Source organism: Crinia signifera, chromosome 3 (genome assembly GCF_055691185.1).
Source record: "Crinia signifera chromosome 3, ASM5569118v1, whole genome shotgun sequence".
NCBI classification, from domain to species: Eukaryota; Metazoa; Chordata; class Amphibia; order Anura; family Myobatrachidae; genus Crinia; species Crinia signifera.
In genome coordinates this window covers 177,963,120-177,981,861 of record NC_139219.1, presented here as the reverse complement: position 1 = coordinate 177,981,861, position 18,742 = coordinate 177,963,120, and the positions used below count along the sequence as shown (strand labels likewise).

General features: G+C 46.3%; 1 protein-coding gene across 1 annotated transcript; it reads left to right on the top strand.

Moving 5' to 3' along the window:
* Positions 1-408: 408 nt before the first annotated feature.
* Positions 409-17,068, top strand: LOC146062943 (desmin-like). Its single transcript, XM_083174955.1, has 10 exons — positions 409-531; positions 871-1,020; positions 2,440-2,559; positions 5,054-5,149; positions 5,244-5,378; positions 5,757-5,867; positions 11,482-11,592; positions 14,340-14,464; positions 16,635-16,784; positions 16,874-17,068. The coding sequence occupies exons 1-10, from the start codon at positions 409-411 to the stop codon at positions 16,875-16,877; spliced, it is 1,125 nt and encodes a 374-aa protein (XP_083031081.1). The 3' UTR covers positions 16,878-17,068.
* Positions 17,069-18,742: the final 1,674 nt, after the last annotated feature.

The window sequence follows — 18,742 nt, the reverse complement described above, 5'->3', positions numbered from 1 at the left end:
ATGGCAATTCTATGGCGCACAAGCATTGTGTATGCACGCCATGTGCTGTTCAGTCCAGGTGCAAGTGCAGGTGTGCCACTGCTTTATCAATCTAAGGCAGGGTTTCTCAAACTCGGTCCTCGGGATCCCACGCAGTTCACATTTTCTAGGTCACCCGTCAAGTGCACAGGTGCATTCATTACTCATTGACTCATTTTAAAAGATTCACAGGTGGAGCTAATTATTTCAATAGTGATTCTGTGAGGAGACCTGCAAAACATGCACTGTGTGGGGTCATGAGGACCGAGTTTGAGAACCTGTGATCTAACGAATGTGACGATGTATGCAGTGACCATGCTTAACATTCGTGCACATAGCAAAACATGTATTTCCCTTTTAAGTATGTTAGGACCTGGGTTGGGGTCTCTGATGGTACCAGCAGCGGATCTGGAGGCAGCAAGCGCAGCAAATCAAGAATTTCTGAGCACCAGGAACAATGAGAAGCGGGAGATGATTGTTCTGAATGACCGGCTGACTAAGTATATCGAAAGGGTAAGGATTTCCTCCCATCAGTCTTCTTCATATGTCCAGCTGAATTCTTCTTTAGTATTAAATTGTATACTGTAATATTCAGGTATAGTTACAGAAATATATACCTAGTAGAACCTAAAGGTATTTGATATTTCATTAGACTCGCTATATTGGTAAAGCCAAGCTATTGCTCTCCTTTATCAGCCATTTCTGTATCTGTCATTATTTCATGAGTATAGGTAAAACTTTTATTCTGTATGTATTATATGTTTGCATGTAGCAGTTATATAGTCATAAACTAGATTCCTGGATAGCAGCAAATATAGACTATTGGTGAGTCTGTCTGTGTCTGCTCCGCAGGTGCGTGACTTGGAGCAGCAGAACGCCACGGTGCAGGTTGAACTAGATGCGCTCCTTACTCGCTGCAACAGACCATCCGCTCTCAAGTCTCTATACGAGGAGCAACTGCGGGACTTGCGCAGAGAGGCGGAACAAGCCAGGATTCAAAGGGTACAATAATCAGGGCAAGACCTTTTGTATGTATATATTTATTTATTAACAATTCATTATATAGCGCAACATATTCCACTGCTCTTAGCAGACGTACATAGAGGTCGGAGGGCCCTGCCTGAAAGCTTAAAAACACTATGAAATTGAAGGGAAAAAACACAGATTTATTGAGTAAATATGGAATATAGATAGACATGTTTACAAATATATCTATGGGAGGGAGAGAGGAGAGAGGAGAGAGAAGAGAGAAGAGAGAAGAGAGAAGAGAGAAGAGAGAAGAGAGAAGAGAGAAGAGAGAAGAGAGAAGAGAGAAGAGAGAAGAGAGAGAGAGAGAGAGAGAGAGAGAGAGAGTCTAATTACCCCTGTTTAAACATCAGGAGTGAACAATGATCCTCGTTTCGCAATGTTTTGTTTTTCGGGCTGCGTAACCCATAACAGAACCATTTAAACACAGAGGGCAATGCACTGTCCCAATCATATCTAGCTACCTACCTAGAGAGATAGATATCTATAATCACACTATGATTCAGGCTCAGCAGTGACTTTCCTGCTGTTACTTTGCAGTGCCCCAACATCTTGATCTGGAATTCCAGCCATTGCCTGAGCTTGTTATACAATAACCAACTTCATCAGTGTGGTCGATCCCCCAATAAAACCCACAAGGCTGGGATATGAATACTTTGACTCTGGCTCCCTGTACTAGAGAAGTGGATTGCCCTTTAACCTTCAATCTGTTGAGGATGAGGATGCCTATAAATCTTTACTTGCTGAAAGGCCCCGTGAGACCGATGCATGGGAAGTTCTAGCCATTGTTGGGCCACATGTCACTTTTCCTCTGCTGTCTCTGAAAGGTTTAGCGCATGATCATAATGCAAATGTAAACTTGACTGGGTAACGCTTTGTTCTTTGAGTAAGATGTGTTACAACTAGTTACCCCCATTTAGGACGGACCAGGCGCTTATTTAACCTGTTGCTAAGGCACAAGCTGTTCAGGCAGTATTTTACAAACTCAAGTACTGAGCCAAGTGATCACACTGGCAGCTGGGACATAAAGACATAAGATCATTGGCAGCGTTTAAGAAATTCTTATAATGAGTCATTATGTTCATGTGATGTCATTATATAACATCACTCCTGGTTTGTTTTTGAAATTGTAGATTATTATTATTATTATTATTATTATTATTATTATAACAGCTGGTTCCGATCCAGTGCAAACTCTAGTACTGTGTAAGTCATATTACACATCCCCACTTAAGGTCAGTGGGTGACAGAACAAGGGAACATCGTATTGGTCTATTCTTCTCCCTGTACTGGCATGGATGTGTTGAAACCCCAGACAAAATTCCCCTGGCAGTGTGCTGAGCAGGAGGGGACGCTGCAGGTTAGCCAGGCATAAGATTCTGCTTTATTTAACAGGATGTAGCAGTGGCTGCCAAGTCATCAGTGTCTGAGGAACTCAGCACCGTAAGGAAACGCTATGAAGATGCAGTCGAGGGGAGGAAAAAGGCTGAAGGGGACATTGAAGCATTCCGTCCTGTAAGGAGCTGTCTTTATCATACTCACTCACCTTGTATGCAGGAACCGAGGCTTTGTCTTCAGCGCACAAAACACATAAACTCGATTTGTATTATGAAAATGAGATTCAATTGTGATTTAACCCCTTGTTGACAAGCATCTACTAAAAAGAGTCCAGTATCTGAATATAAAGCAGAACACATTGTGCGTACTCCTAGACGCAATATGTATGTCCCATCATAGACAGATGTAGAGTGATCGTCCAGTTAGCACCTTTATGCTCTTCTCACTTTGCCCTCTCCTTATAGTCCTTAGCCCCAGGCAGCCTGGGAGAGTGCACACATTAGATCATCATTTCATGCTGAAGCATAGTATCCTCTCCTGTAACACGCTTTCTGATTGCGGAATAGGAGAGCCTGAAGGGCAGTATGATATATGCCAGACATGATTCCCCAGACTTCCCAAATCCCAAATAATCACTTCAGAGTGGAGCAATAGTCTGGGGCAGCTAACTGTGGTGCATCTAACATACAGGATAGATTTCTACATGGCATACATACAGTTCACATTAGACACAGTGAATATGATGTTCTACCCCCCTACATATAATAGTGTCTCTTGGTAGGAAAGTATTAAATTAGTTTAATTAGCCAACAGAATCATCTGCATGATCTGCAGTACCAAGTGCATTCCACAGAGCTGTCCAATCATAATACAATGTCATCTTCCAACTGAATGCATTAGAGGTTTGGTTAAATAGCATTTAGTTCAATAACAGTACAAGGTTTAGGCCAAGGCACCTGTATTAGCACCTGTCTGGGTGACCTAGAACCCTGTAACATGTGTTTTATAGTAGATGATATGAACTGTACGTACCATTAATACTATACTATAATAATGATATGGAAAAGACGCCACGCTATTATAATAACTGTATAACTAAACCAATGGATGACCCCACACATAACAGCGATCACGCCTTCCCTTACCTGTCACCATAACCCCAGTCTGCTATTTGTCACCGATCCTCCTAGTTCTAATCCTGGAAAGATTACACATGAAAAAACGAGCAATTACAGGCTATCACGTTACACTGATGTGCCTTTGTTTCTGCTCGTTGCTTTCTGTGCGCAGTTTTTGCGCATGTTTCATGAATTTACAACCAGGCAAATGACGCTGACAATGTAAATGATGTGTTTAAGATAAATATGACTTATTTATAGGATACCTCACTTTACTGCCAGTAACGCACACATAATGTGCCCAAAGACTGCTTATTGTTTTTACATATTCACACACTGTACTTTGCTATATTAGCTGCACTAAATATATGTGTGTTGTTAAAAAAATCAAATGCTTCATGTATTTTAGAATATATATACACACACACACACACACACACACACACACACACACACACACACACACACACACACACAGCCGAATTGTTACTACTAACAACTAATTAAACAAAAGCACACACACATAGCAGATTACATTGGCCGCCATAGGAACATATGGGGAAAGATTACTAAATTGATCCAGGTAATGCTTTCATGAATGTTCCTCAAATAATCAGCTGACATGCTTGGTGGTTAAAGTATTTATACAATTAAAATATGTCACATGCACTTTACTAACTGTTATCCTTGCGCTTAATGTACCTGCTGAGGAAATGTTGGGCTAGGTCTGGGGTAGCCAACCCTAGTCCTCGAGAGCTACCAACAGTGCATATTTTGCAGGTCTCCTCACAGAATCACAAGTGAGCTAATTAGCTCCATCTGTGTATCTTTTAAAATGTGTCAGTGATTAATGATTACAGCTGTGCAGCAGCTAGGTTGTCTGGAAAATGTGCACTGTTGGTAGCTCTCGAGGGCTAGGGTTGGCTACCACTGGGCTAGGTTGATCTAAACCAGGGACAGGGAACATTCAGCCCTCCAGCTGTTGTGTAACTGCACATCCCAGCATGCCTTGTTACAGTTTTGCTATGTGGCCATGCTACAACTGTTGCAGGGCATGCTGGGATGTGTAGTTTAACAACAGCTGGAGGGCCGAAGTTCCCCATCCCTGATCTATACAGAGGCTTCAATGAGTGTAATGGTTAGCATGGGGATGATACATGAAGCGGTCAGTGGATGTATAATCATTTGAGTAAGTGTAATTTTTGAATTATCTGTAAATAGCAAAAGCTCATATATTCCAGTGTTAAAGTACTATACAACTTGCACCTGTTGATCGATTGACTGGGAACATTAGTCAATAAATGAGATCTACCTAGAAGCTCATGATGGTATTATATTCAGTACATTCTTATCGATCTGATTGAACTGTAATACCCTTCTGTGCGCTGATAGGGCTGCAATACACTGATAGCCAAGGCTTGCCTGGAATACTGCTATGTGCTGAGCACACTGCAGGATTACCGGTAGCCGTTACAATGATAGCACATTGCCATGATGACCCTGGCCGGTAGGTAACTGACTAATGGGCTGCTGCTCCCTGACTTGTTGAATAGGACGTGGATGCTGCCACTGCGGGACGCCTAGCACTGGAAAAGCAACTGGAAACTTTGGAAGCAGAGATCGTGTTTCTACAGAGAGTTCACGGCGAGGTAAGTGACTGCACCCTCTCTGAGCTCCACAGCCACCCTGGTGATTGCTCAATGGGAGCCTGGGCCCACTATGCACACTTCTCTGTCCATCTAGGAAATTGAGGAATTGATGAAGCAGATCTACAATATGTCCGCCTCCTGTGATCTGGCATTCTCCATCCCAGACTTTGCTGCTGCTCTGAGGGACATTCAGACAGAATATGAAGAAATTGCAGCCAAGAACCTGCAGGTTAAAATTAGAGCTCATCCTGTTTGGGGAACATTGAGTTTGATGTCAGTTGCTACTTAGCAAATATTTCTGGCAACATAAAATATTGTTTATCTTGTATATGCTAAATCAGAATGTAGCCATTGGACATCTTTGACAATTCCCATACATTGATGCACGCAAAGCTAATTCCTAGCTGGGTGTATTAACCTCTGCATAGTCATAGAGACTGCTGATTTACCATTGGGATGCTGGAGGCTTCCCTGAGCTTGCAGAGTTGTTTTGCTGCAAGGTGGTTAATTAAAGAGTTTGGTGTGCAGAGGACCTTAATGAACCTTTCTTTCTGAAGACCTGACACTTCACGTCTATATCCCCCTTATGCTGCTTTCCCCCCCCTAGGAGATGGACGAGTGGTACAAAAGCAAATTTGTTGACTTCAATCAGACTTCTACAAAGCATGCGGAAAACGTGAGACATTACCGAGGAGACATGGCAAACTGCAAGAGAAGCGTAAGTGGGGCTGGAAAGGCCTCGGAGCTCTTCTGGATGTCACTTCAGTGGAGCCTGCAGGGCCGGCGCCACCACTAGGCAGCTCTAGGCATTTGCCTAGGGCGCCGGCACCTGGAGGGCGGCAGTTCGCCCCTCACCCCCAGCGAACTGTGTAAAAAACTTGCTGGAGCGGTCAGGGGTGTCCGTGCAACAGTGGTACCTGCGGCGCCGTCATGGGTCATGGTACCTGCGGCCGGCGAGGTCCCTGCAGTGAATAGAAAATAACTAGCGCTATGCGGCGCGGGAAGGTACACATGACGGCGCCGCAGGTACCACTGCCGCACGGACACCCCTGACCGCTCCAGCACTGCAGGGATGCCAGGGCCGCAAGTTTTTTCCACAGGTATAACCCCCCCCCCCCCGGCACCGGGGCGCCCCCACCCCGACTTGCCTGGGGCGCTACGGTGCCTTGCACCGGCCCTGGGAGCCTGTCTTATGATTCCGCTAATATAAGGCATGCGCCTGTGCTCTGCTGCTACTGTGCGCTATACCGAGTCTGCAGGGGAGATGGGGGAGGGGCACGAAATGATTTAAATGGAGTTGGGATACAAATGCCTACAAGAAGCTGTAGTTAATTATGTCAGTTTTAATAGGATAGCTAACATTTATTTGAGGAACAAGCGGAGCACTTACTAATATAGCATTAATCACAGATCATACTGGTACTTGTGAGTTATCCGGGCTGCCGATTTCTAAATCGGGTCGGATCGGGCACATCGCATCGCATCGCATGTGACCATCGGATGCGATGCGATGCGATGCCCCGATTTTTCCATAGGAATCAATGTTAAAATGGACTGAGTCCATTTTAACATGGAATTCAATGGGAAAAAGGGGTCCTTTTCATACCCCTACTATCCAAGTGGGCATGGAGTTGGATATAAACCTGTGGCGAGCGTAGCGAGCCACCGAGCCCGAAGCGTGGCGAGCGTAGCGAGCCCCGCGAGGGGACACAGAATACCGTCCCCTCGCGGGGCTCGCTTCGCTCGCCACGCTTCGGGCTCGGTGGCTCGCTACGCTCGCCACAGGTTTATATCCAACTCCATGCCCACTTGGATAGTAGAGGTATGAAAAGGACCCCTTTTTCCCATTGAATTCCATGTTAAAATGGACTCAGTCCATTTTAACATTGATTCCTATGGAAAAATCGGGTCATCGCATCCGATGATCGCATGCGATGCGATGCGATGCGATATCGCATCGCATCGCATCTGATTGTATGCCTTAACTTAAGGCATACAATCAAAAAATCGGCAGCCCAGATAACTCACAAGTACCGTCTTTTATTTATACCCAGACAGCCATAATGCCACAGTGTGTATGACTAGACATACAGTATATTGCCATAGAACCTTGATGGCTAACCTTAACACTCCAGCTGTCGTTGAACTACACATCCCAGCATGCTCTGCATCAGATTCAGAATGGGCAAAATAGCAAAACTGAAGCAGAGCATGCTGGGATGTGTAGTTTAAAAACATCTGGCGTGTCAAGGTTAGTTATCAAGGCCATAGAATGATACAAGAATTTGACAATTTGATGGTCCTTATAAAATACCCCATCATGGGTGTTACTAGCGGGATGCGGTTAATTTCCCGGCGGTCGGGATCCCGGCGGTCGGAATCCCGACACTGGAATCCCGACCGCCGAAATCCCGAAACTTTCTCCCTCCGTGGGTGTCCACGACACCCATGGAGGGAGAATAAAATAGCGTGCCGAGCGTAGCGAGGCACCGGGCCCGCTGCGTGGCGAGCGCAGCGAGCCCGCAAGGGGGGGCGATCCATGTCCCCCCCTTGTCGGGATTTCGGCGGTCGGGATTCCAGTGTCGGGATTCCGACCGCCGGGATCCCGACCGCCGGGAAATCATATCGGATCCTTACTAGCAGTAGAACTATTCTAACCATTTGAAATAGATCTATATTATATCACTAGGGAGAAGGTGTACTAAGGCCTGGAGAGAGGTAAATGAGATAAAAATTATGGGGGAAATGTAATAGGATGAGAGATTCAGAAAGTGAGAGATCTGGTAAGAAATCTCCAGTTGTTTTAAAGCGGCAATCATTTACATTGCAAAAACAGTTGGATTTTGCAGTGTAAATGCCGCTTTAAAAAAACGGGAGATTTCGGTACTTGTGTAGTTTCACGGCGCCACTTACGTAGTCAGTGTAGTGTCCCAGTCAGCATCGTGTTCCCGCGGCCAGCATAGTCAGCGTAGTCAGTGTCCTTTTCAGCATCAGTGTTGTGTTCCAGCAGCCAGCTTAGTCACCGCGTGTCTGTGACTGTGTGTACATTCGCGCCTAAGCGGAGCTTATGCAGTTGGCTTAGACAGTCAGCGCTACGCACTTAGCGTAGTCAGTCAGCATTGTGTCAAAGCTTATTACATTGTGTGGGACCCAATGACCATTTTTAACCTGCCTGACATGACAGGTGTGAATGTGTTCCTGAAACACCCCCACTATCCATGTCAGCCCAAAGTGTGGCGAGTGGACGCAATATGCATCCTCCCGACCTGTTCAAACCCCTACTATCCAAAGTGTGATGAGTGCAGCGAGCCACTGAGTCTGAAGCATGGTGAGCGCAGCGAGCCCCTTAGGGGACGCGTAAAACAAGCCCGAAGCGTGGCAAGCACAACAAGCCCCGCAAGGGGACGTGGATTACTTGACGTGTATTCTGCGTCCCCTTGCAGGATTCCCTCTGCTCACCACGCTTCGGACTCGTTATCCGTGTCCCCTCATGGGGTCCGCTGCCTTCTCTATGCTTGGGGTCGGTGGCTCGCTGTGCTCGCCACACTTTATAAAATCAACTCCACTCTGACATGGATAGTGGGGGTATGAACAGTATCGCGTTCCCTCACGGGGCTCGCTGCACTCGCCACGCTTTGGGCTGGCATGGATAGTGGGGGTTTGAAATGGAGGCATTTGCCAGTATGTAACATGGAGCACTGACAAATGCGTCCTTTATTGTGCATGAGACGCACTTGCGCCCGCACCCCCCATTTGAGCACGAGACACACTCGCTACTGAACCCCCTAACTCCGCCTATCTCCCTGAAGCGGACACAGGCAGGGTTGCCGCACCCTGGCACACGAATTACTGAGACGCACGCGCTACCGAACCCCCTAACTCCGCCTATCTCCCTGAAGCGGACACAGGCAGGGTTGCCGCACCCTGGCACACGAATTACTGAGACGCACGCGCTACCGAACCCCCTAACTCCGCCTATCTCCCTGAAGCGGACACAGGCAGGGTTGCCGCACCCTGGCACACGAATTACTGAGACGCACGCGCTACCGAACCCCCTAACTCCGCCTATCTCCCTGAAGCGGACACAGGCAGGGTTGCCGCACCCTGGCACAAGAATTACTGAAACGCACAAGCGTATGAGACTCAGGCAGATGGAGCGCCTCTCCGCTGGCGCCCGCATGATCGCCTCTGCTGACGTCCGCTAGTGCAGGCGATATGGCCTTTACCAGCGCTGTGTGCTTGCCAGGGACACAGGGGACATAGCTGCAGCTCGCAGAGACAGTATGGTGACTATGCTGCCTGATGGGGTCACTACACTGACTACGCAGGGCTGTAGCGGGGACACTACGCTGACTACGCTAGGCTGCCGTTGGTGTATGCTGACAACGTAGTGTAAGGTGGCGCCATGAAACTACACAAGTACCGAGATTTCTTACCAGATCTCTCACTTTCTGAATCTCTCATCCTATTACATTTCCCCCATTGTGTCAACAAATCAGCTGCTGTCATTTTCAAACACAGCCTTTAACATAGCAGTTAGGAACTGATTGTCCGCTACTTTATCTCTCTCCACTTTATACCTCTTGAGGGCATAGTACATCTCAATATGCAGCCATTAGGTTGACAGTGTCTAGGTAGACAGCCAAAAGATGGACCACTGTTGGTCAACACATGAAAAAGGTTGACATGCATTAGGTCGATATGGGAAAAATGTTGACATGGAAAAAGGTCATCATGAGTTTTTCATGTGTTTTTTTTTTAAAACCGACTTGTTAATAATTTACGATCCCAGTGGGCATAGAGGGAGAATATAGGGCCTAATTCAGACCTGCTCGCTAGACTGTGTATATATCCGCTGCCTAGCGAGCAGGTAAACGCCGCCTGCTAAGCAAATCCCTGCACTAGCATGCAAGTGGATGTGTACGCTTACACATCCGCTCGAATGCGGCCGCACAGAGGAAAAATCATTCGATGGTCACTCACCATCGAATGATTTTTCCTCCCTTTGTGGAGTATTTCTATACTGGACGGAGATGGCCGAAATAGGGACGGGGCACTGATGTCATGTGCGTTCGCAGGGGCATGCCCATAAAATGCTGGGTGGTCCCCTGCATCTGCTCCCTGCGTGCCCATCATTGAATGAACAGTGAGTGTGAAACTTGCTGATGGCGTTTGCTTCTGGGGTTTGCACATGCGCACATGCGGATGTGCAAACCCCAACCATTGGCCAGGATAGGGAATTTGGACCTGAGTGATCAGGTCGGAATTGTCCCTATAGAGGGAGCCATGCGAGGGGATGCGGTACTTATCCGGTGCCCATGTCGACTTGTGTTGACATAGACACAAAAAAACTCTTGTTGACAATTTCCCTATGATTTTCTTGTGTCAACCTTTTGACCATGTCGACCTAACGCTGTCAACCTTTTTAAGTGTCAACATTTTGACTGTCGATCTAGACACTGTCGACTCATACCCGTAGATTTGTGACTTATTCAGTGTGTGAAGCGCATTGCACTGTACTGCCAATATTTCCCATACCTCCAACTTACTGATATTATACTCAGCACTGTACTAGATCTGTCTAGTTATACAAATTACACCAAGAAAACAATACACTGAATTCAATATGAACACATGATTGGAATGCCCATTATTGCTGATGACTGTACAGTTCTTGTCATTACTAGATGAAGGAGATATCTATTATTTACAATCAGATTATATAAATTCAAAATCATGGCTTCATATAAGAAATAACCCCCCCCCCCCCTACACACATAGGCCCTTATTCTGGTTGACTCACAAGGCTGCGAATTTCGTAGCCTTGCGAGTCCACCATGCATAATCATCCATTCACAGCTTTGGGTGCAGGGGAGAAATCATCTGAGACACCGCTATGGTGTCTCGGACCTGCGGGCGCCCTGTGCAACAACAGGACGGGCAGCTGACATCAGCTTCCCGCCCCCCCGCACCCGTGTCACCTGGCCATGAAATGCTGGGCGTTCCCATATGCAAATTGCCCGGCCCAATGCCCCACACCCCCCGCCTGGACCTCTGTGTGCAAGCACTGTGGGCGCTCACCCACAGTGGCTGCACATACGCATAAAAACCTATGCACAGTCGCAAACAATCAGTCCCCCGTGCAAACGTGTGGGGGTCCGATTGAATCTGAATAACCCCCATAATGCTTATTATAGTACTTACACTTTAAAGAAAGATATTCTCTGATATTTGCAGCAATAATTCTGGATGCAGCAATATGTAACTATGCAGTCACTGCATTTACTAACAACAACGACAAATTATGGCAACTCATTGGAATTGTATTGCAGATTAAAGGCAAAGAAGTGGAATTTGGATCCCTGAAGAACAAAAATGCAGCACTGGAAGCCCAAGTGAAAGAGACTCAAGAGAAATACCAGCTTGAGATAGAGGGTCTACGGGTAGGTACTATTGAATGTTTATTGGCTCCAGGCAGAGATGTAGCATGGATCCATGGCACCTGGATAGGGCACTCCACCCACCCCCTTCAGTTTTAGCAGTCATTCTTGGTGGTGGCATATGTCACTCCATTTTAGCCATAGTTCCGTCTAGTGTAATAGTTCTAGTTTTACTAAGAATTTGAAGTAATGAATAAACATTTAACAGCAATTTTGGAATAGACATATATTCTTTACCCACTGTTATTCACTCACCTTGGCCCCATATCTCTCTGACCGCAGTTCCCTGACTCACCATCTCTCCCTGACCCCATACCTCACTGACAGACATAACCCTCACCCACCATCTCTCCCTGATCCCATACCTCACTGACAGACATAACCCTCACCCACCATCTCTCCCTGATCCCATACCTCACTGACAGACATAACCCTCACCCACCATCTCTCCCTGATCCCATACCTCACTGACAGACATAACCCTCACCCACCATCTCTCCCAGACCACATGCCTCACCTACAGACATAACCCTCACCCACCATCTCTCCCTGATCCCATACCTCACTGACAGACATAACCCTCACCCACCATCTCTCCCTGATCCCATACCTCACTGACAGACATAACCCTCACCCACCATCTCTCCCAGACCACATGCCTCACCTACAGACATAACCCTCACCCACCATCTCTCCCAGACCACATGCCTCACCTACAGACATAACCCTCACCCACCATCTCTCCCAGACCACATGCCTCACCTACAGACATAACCCTCACCCACCATCTCTCCCTGACCCCATACCTCACTGACAGACATAACCCTCACCCACCATCTCTCCCTGATCCCATACCTCACTGACAGACATAACCCTCACCCACCATCTCTCCCTGACCCCATGCGTCACTGACAGACATAACCCTCACCCACCATCTCTCCCAGACCACATGCCTCACCTACATACATAACCCTCATACATTATCTCTCCCTGACTCCACAACTTACTGAAAGAAATACACATTACTCACATAGGTGTGCGCAGCCCATTTTATTAGGGGGTGCACCACTGGATGGAAGTGTCTATCACTGCCAACTGAGCATCAATAGAAATGAAACAGATGGTTACTTATTTATGTATATGGGCTTCAGAATGAATCTCACGCCGCCGCCGTCGTCGCCCCCCTATATACACACACAGTAGAGATCGGGAGCAGCAAAAAATTACACCATAATGCCCATTACACGTTATACCACACTCCATAATGCCCATTACACATTAAGTCACACACCGTAATGCCCATTACACATTAGGCCACACCCTGTAATACATATTACACATTATACCAAACACCATAATGCTCAATACATATTATACCACGTGCTGTGATGCCTATTGCATATTATGCCACATAAGTTCCAGGCGGAGAGCAGGGACAGCGGTCGGACAGAGACTGGTGGACAACCCGCCCAATTCCCCTTGATACATCACATGCGGCCTTTCTGCATGATATGTATCAAATGCGATCCCTGTTCCCTGCTGCTGAGAGGGTGTCCAACCTGGAGATCAACTGTGCAGCATGTATGATCTCCGGGTCTGATCCGATGTGGAACGAATCAGACGGCAAACACTTGTTATTTGGGCTGATTTCTCATGAAATCAGGCCTAAACCGCATAGTGTATGGGGGCCAGAAATCTGCCACATCTTACATATGATCATACAATCCTTAAATATTTAATGTCCCTTCCTCACACCACGCACCCTATAATAATTCACTTTTCCCACCCCTCACCTTATATATATATATATATATATAATCATATGACCCCCCCTCCTCCATGCTTCGATAAACTAACCCCCACAAAGCATAGGCACCTTCCTAAACCTCCGGCTCCAGCCTCCTGGTGTCTCTATCAGTACGTGCTGCTGCTGCCGGGAGTCTGTGTCTGATGTGAAGCCTGCTGCAGCCGCTACGCATGGATGCTGCCGGGCGGCACTTGTGTCAAGACAGCGAGGCCACGCTAGAGAGAAATAGACTGTGTGCCGCAGTACCGCACAGGAAGTGAGTGTCTCGGCGGACCGGGGATTCGGAGGGACCGCGTATGGGGGGATAGCGCCGCAGCCAAAACCCGCTCCGGCCAATACTACTGAGTGCAGACGGCTCAGCTATGAAGCATGAGCAGAGCGGTCGCTGACTTCAAGCACCCTACTCTGCATGTTAAAATGGCACTGCGTGCAAGGGTGAGGGGGGTCATTAGGAGGTGCCTGTGCACCCCCGGCACCCCCCGTGCGCACGCCTATGATTACTCACCATTATTCCTTGGCCCCGTACCTCACCCACTGTAATTCCCTGTACTCACTATCGCTCTCCCTGCATACCAGCATACACCTCCAACACATGAAGAAGATGCCCCCTGCACACTAATATTCTTTCAGTGCACCAACATTCACCAGCATACACAGCAGATTAGTCACTACAAAACACTTTTACTTATGTGCACCATGCAGCAGTCACATGACCTTATAACATAAGCAGGGAGTCTGACTTGGAACCATAGTGCTATTTCCCTTTCTCAGCAGTCTGTGAATAAATACCCCCCCCCCCCCCCCCGCACTTCCTTCCAGTCCTGGCACCCAATTCAAGAGTTACACATGCTACACACCTGGCTCTAGGGACTTTGATGTGTTATGTGCCTCACCTGGGTCCCTGGGTATGTGTGCATACATTATTTTTCTACTGCACTTTCAGGAGCAAATAAGAAAATTAGAAGATGATTTGAAATCATTGAAAGAAAAAATTGCCTTGCACTTACGAGAATATCAAGATCTACTGAGTGTGAAGATGGCCCTGGATATTGAGATTGCCACATACAGGTGAGAGATATCTAGTAACATTGAGGCAAGTGGGCTACTACTGAGCGATATGCCATCCTGTCAGGCATATCGGCCAAGCATATGGCACTTATCACTATTTATATGCAGGATATGCGTTCTTCTGCGGTGGCATGCGACTACGCCAGGTGCTGTACAGCAAACCTAGCAACATTGCTAGTGACACTGTACATTTAAACAAAGTACCAAACAGTGTCTATGGGTAATCTGTGCATTCGTTCCGATGTCCAACCGAATCCCTCTTGCTCCAATGTGTACCCAGCTTAAGGCTACTGTTAGTGTAACATCCCAACCATGTCCCATTAAGCACATTTTTTTTTAGATTCAGCTAATTTTCAGGGCTGCTTGAGGCATTCTGAGTATGTGGAGACCATACTGTGATATCAGGCCCACTCTGTAGATGTGTTGTGGTGCTGAAGGTATCTTGTGGCTGAGCCTCTTTAGAAAGACCTGACAATTTATAGTGAGGTGTCCCACCCTTGCCCTTTGTCCTCACCAAACCTAGTCTGTTTTCTTTTTTTTTTTTAAATATATATTTTTTGGGTGTACAATATCAACAATGGGAGCAGTAGCCGTACTTGAGATAACAAGCAATTTTGTGACATGATATTAAATATTACATCTGATCCAACAGAAAGATTACTGCCATGGATTTTTTCACAAAAGAGCTGTAACAATAGAATAGTTGGATTATTTGACAGTCCAAGGAAAGCAGTAACTAATACCCCTTTTACACCAAGGCAAAAACCTGGGGTTTTGCCTCGTGGACCCGGGTCAGCGTCGGTGTAACATTGGGCCTTATTCAGATGTGGACAGTTCTAAAAAATGGGTTTGATTATACTTTACCATCCCAGTGGACATGGAGGGGGAATATAGTAATGTACCGAGCGCAGCAAGGCACCATGCCCAAAGCATGGCGAGCGAAGAGTGCCATGAGAGGGGACAAAGTGCACTTATATCGTTTTGTTGACACAGACAAAAACAACCTCATGTTGACTTTTTTATGTCAACCTTTTCCATGTCAACATTTGGCTTGTGTCGACTTCTTATGTCTATGTTGTCCTAATTTATTTCGACTTTTGTGTGCGTCAACCTTTGGCCTGTCAACCAATAGTGGTCGACCTAATGCTGTCGACCTTTTTACTGTTGACCCTATGACCCACACCCGAAAAATGAACTAGAAAGCTAAAATATATTGTTCAGTATTAAAAAGAGCATTTAAGTGTGGCACTTACATGTAATTAATGTAGCTAATTTAGAGCTGGTTTAAAAGGTCTACATTGTCTAGGTAGATCGTCAATAGGTTGACACCAAAAGGTTGACACGCAATAGGATTTTCACCCAAAACAAGGTTGGCATGCAATCGGTCGACATGGTCAAAATGTCGACGCAAGCAAAAGGTCTACATGGAAAATTTCGACACATAAAAAGGTACACATAAGTTTTTCACATATTTGTATGTCAATGTCAACACCTGTCGACATGGACCCCTAATTAGTGTAGCGGAGGAGGAGAATGGATATATTTACATAAGAATAAACACTGATTATATGATATATAGGTCAGCTTAGTACTATATAGTTAAGCATATATCTTAAGGTGCATACACACTGGGCGTTTTGCCCCTGAATGATGTTATGAAAATCGCTGGCAGATAGATCACTCAGTGCATACACACTGAGCAATTTTCACCCGGCCCAGCGATTTTTACAGGGGGTTAACCACTTGACAGAGTAGGAGACTATGGAAAGTGGTTCACTTGTCCTATAATACCGGGCAATGGATGGCAATGATGTAGGAGAATGCATAAACCCTCACTGATCATACACCTATACACGCTACGTGATTTTGAGCTCAAAGTAGCGCAAAATGGGAAAAATTTGGTAATTTGAGGTAAAAATCGCCTAGAACTGTATGTATGGGCCTTTAGTGTCACAATTTGCCATTATCCGTCATTGCTTTTTGTTATATGTTAAAAACAAATGCATAGTTATGTGCAAGCTTAATTTATGTGGTACAACTGTTCCTGACCAATACTGTTACCAAGGTGATCTGCCTCCGCCCTTATGGTCCTTACCTTCTTTATAAGTCTTACATTTGCAAGTGTATATATATATATATATATATATATATCTTCTTTTTCACTTGACAGGAAACTAATTGAAGGAGAAGACAGCAGACTAACTACTTCAGTAAGTGGGGGTCTCCTTCAGAAAAAGGTATCTCAGAGCTCACAAGTAATCTCTGGAGGAAGTGTGTCTCAGACTTTGGAGCTGAAAGAAAAGACAACTGTCCTAATAAAGTAAGTGTAGTCCCTTGGTTGCACATATTACCTTTCAAATGTACTAAACCCATAATAAATGTATCGCTTTGTTTTGTGGCCATTGATAGTTAAGACAGATCAAGAAGCATCTATGAAGAGACAGAATAGTCACATGCTACTAAGAATGTCCTGCAAGCAGATTCCAGAAGAGGCTGATTATGGGACTTCCTGATATCTTCTGTGTTCTGTGATCCAGCTGCTTGGATTGCCAATCTTTTTATGTATAACCACATGCATCTTTCTTCGGCTTTGCCTAATAAACACAAGCATTTACCTTTGTCACATTTATTTAACAGAATTCATCAAATCCAATCTTATGTACTATACCAGGAGTGGCCAACCGGTCAGAGGTAAAGAGCCGAAAAATATCGGTAGTCAAGCTAAAGAGCCAACATCATGCGCGCGCCGAAGGCGCATGCGCCAAAAAAGGGGCGTAGTCTATTTTGACCCCTGGGTGGGTGTGATACAAATATGCCTCCAATAGTGCACTGCCATATATACATATGCCCCCCAATAGTGCCAGATACACATATGCCACCCACACGGTGCCAGGTATGCCCCTACGGTGCCAGAAAGCTGGTATGCCCCCACAGTGCCAAAAAGCTGGTATGCCCCCAAAGTGCCACAAACTGCTATGCCCCCACAGTGCCACAAACTGCTATGCCCCCACAGTGCCACAAACTGCTATGCCCCCACAGTGTCACAAACTGCTATGCCCCCACAGTGAAAATTTCCCAACAGCAGCACTCACCGTTGTTGCTGCTGCTGCCGGGCGGGGAGAGGACAGTCTGGCGTCCCCCTGCAGTCCTGTGATGTCACAGAGGGGAGGAGAGCACAGCACACCGCGCGTCTCCTTCCCCCTCACTTCCCTGTGACTGGGCCGTCCACCAATCAAAGCTCGCTGGCCGGCTCCTTATTGGCTGCTGGCCCGCGAGCTCTAATTGGCAGACGGCCCAGTCACAAGGATGCACAGTAAGGGGTAGGAGAGATGCGCGATGCGCACTCTCCTCCTCTCAGAAGAAGGGATTCAGGGAACCAGCAGCAGGGGGGACTGGGACGGACGGTGGGCGTCGGGCAGCAGTGGGAGCAGGAGCCACACTTTACAAGGGGGAGAGCCGCATGAGGCTCAAGAGCCACGGGTTGGCCACCACTGTACTATACGGTATATTCAATGGTTCTGTTCTAGATCGCACATAAGGTGTGTACACACGTACAGATTTTTCTGTCTGAACTATCTGGTGGGAACAAACTCATGGAAATGTATGGTTGCAAACGACAATCAAAAAATTGTTCCCAAACGCTTGAAAACAGACAGTGATCAGTCAGACAAATTGTATAAATCATTCTGATATAACAAATTTATCAAAGCATATATTTTTTTCTGTTTTCCTGCATTTGGGTGGAAATTTTTGATTGTCATTTGCTCCCATACATTTCCAGGTTTTTGTTCCCACCAGATAGATCAGGCAGAAAAATCTGTACGTGTGTGTACGCACCTATAGGGCTGATGCATGGTTTTATAGCACCTGGAGCAAATCTTCAGCTTACTACTCCTCCCACCACACAAACACTTATACCGACTTTCCGGAACCTCAGAGTAAGTTGCTAGCTTTCAAACATTCAATTATTAGTCAAAATCATAGTGGGCCAGAGGCGCTAAAGGTGCCCATACACGTTACAATTATTGTATACAATAATTGTAACGTGTATGGGCACCATAAGCTTCAAAAAGTGATGAAGTAGTGTGATAACCAGCCAATCAGTGTCTAAAGGGCCCATACACGGTGTGATGATCTCACCTGTTATGGGCTGGATCGCAATCGCATCACAACACATGCGTTTTGCATGCGATGTGCGTGCGATTCGATCCACAGGCAGTACAAAAAGTATGTGCAGCACATACTTTTTGTACTGTGCGATGAGATGCCCACGGGAGC

Bases quoted from the DNA above. Each gene is read 5' to 3' on its own strand.
- LOC146062943 (XM_083174955.1), top strand. From the start codon at position 409: ATGGTACCAGCAGCGGATCTGGAGGCAGCAAGCGCAGCAAATCAAGAA. The intron at 1,021-2,439 runs GTACAATAATCA...TTTATTTAACAG, and splicing joins AACAAGCCAGGATTCAAAGG to GATGTAGCAGTGGCTGCCAA. The intron at 14,465-16,634 runs GTGAGAGATATC...TTCACTTGACAG, and splicing joins ATTGAGATTGCCACATACAG to GAAACTAATTGAAGGAGAAG.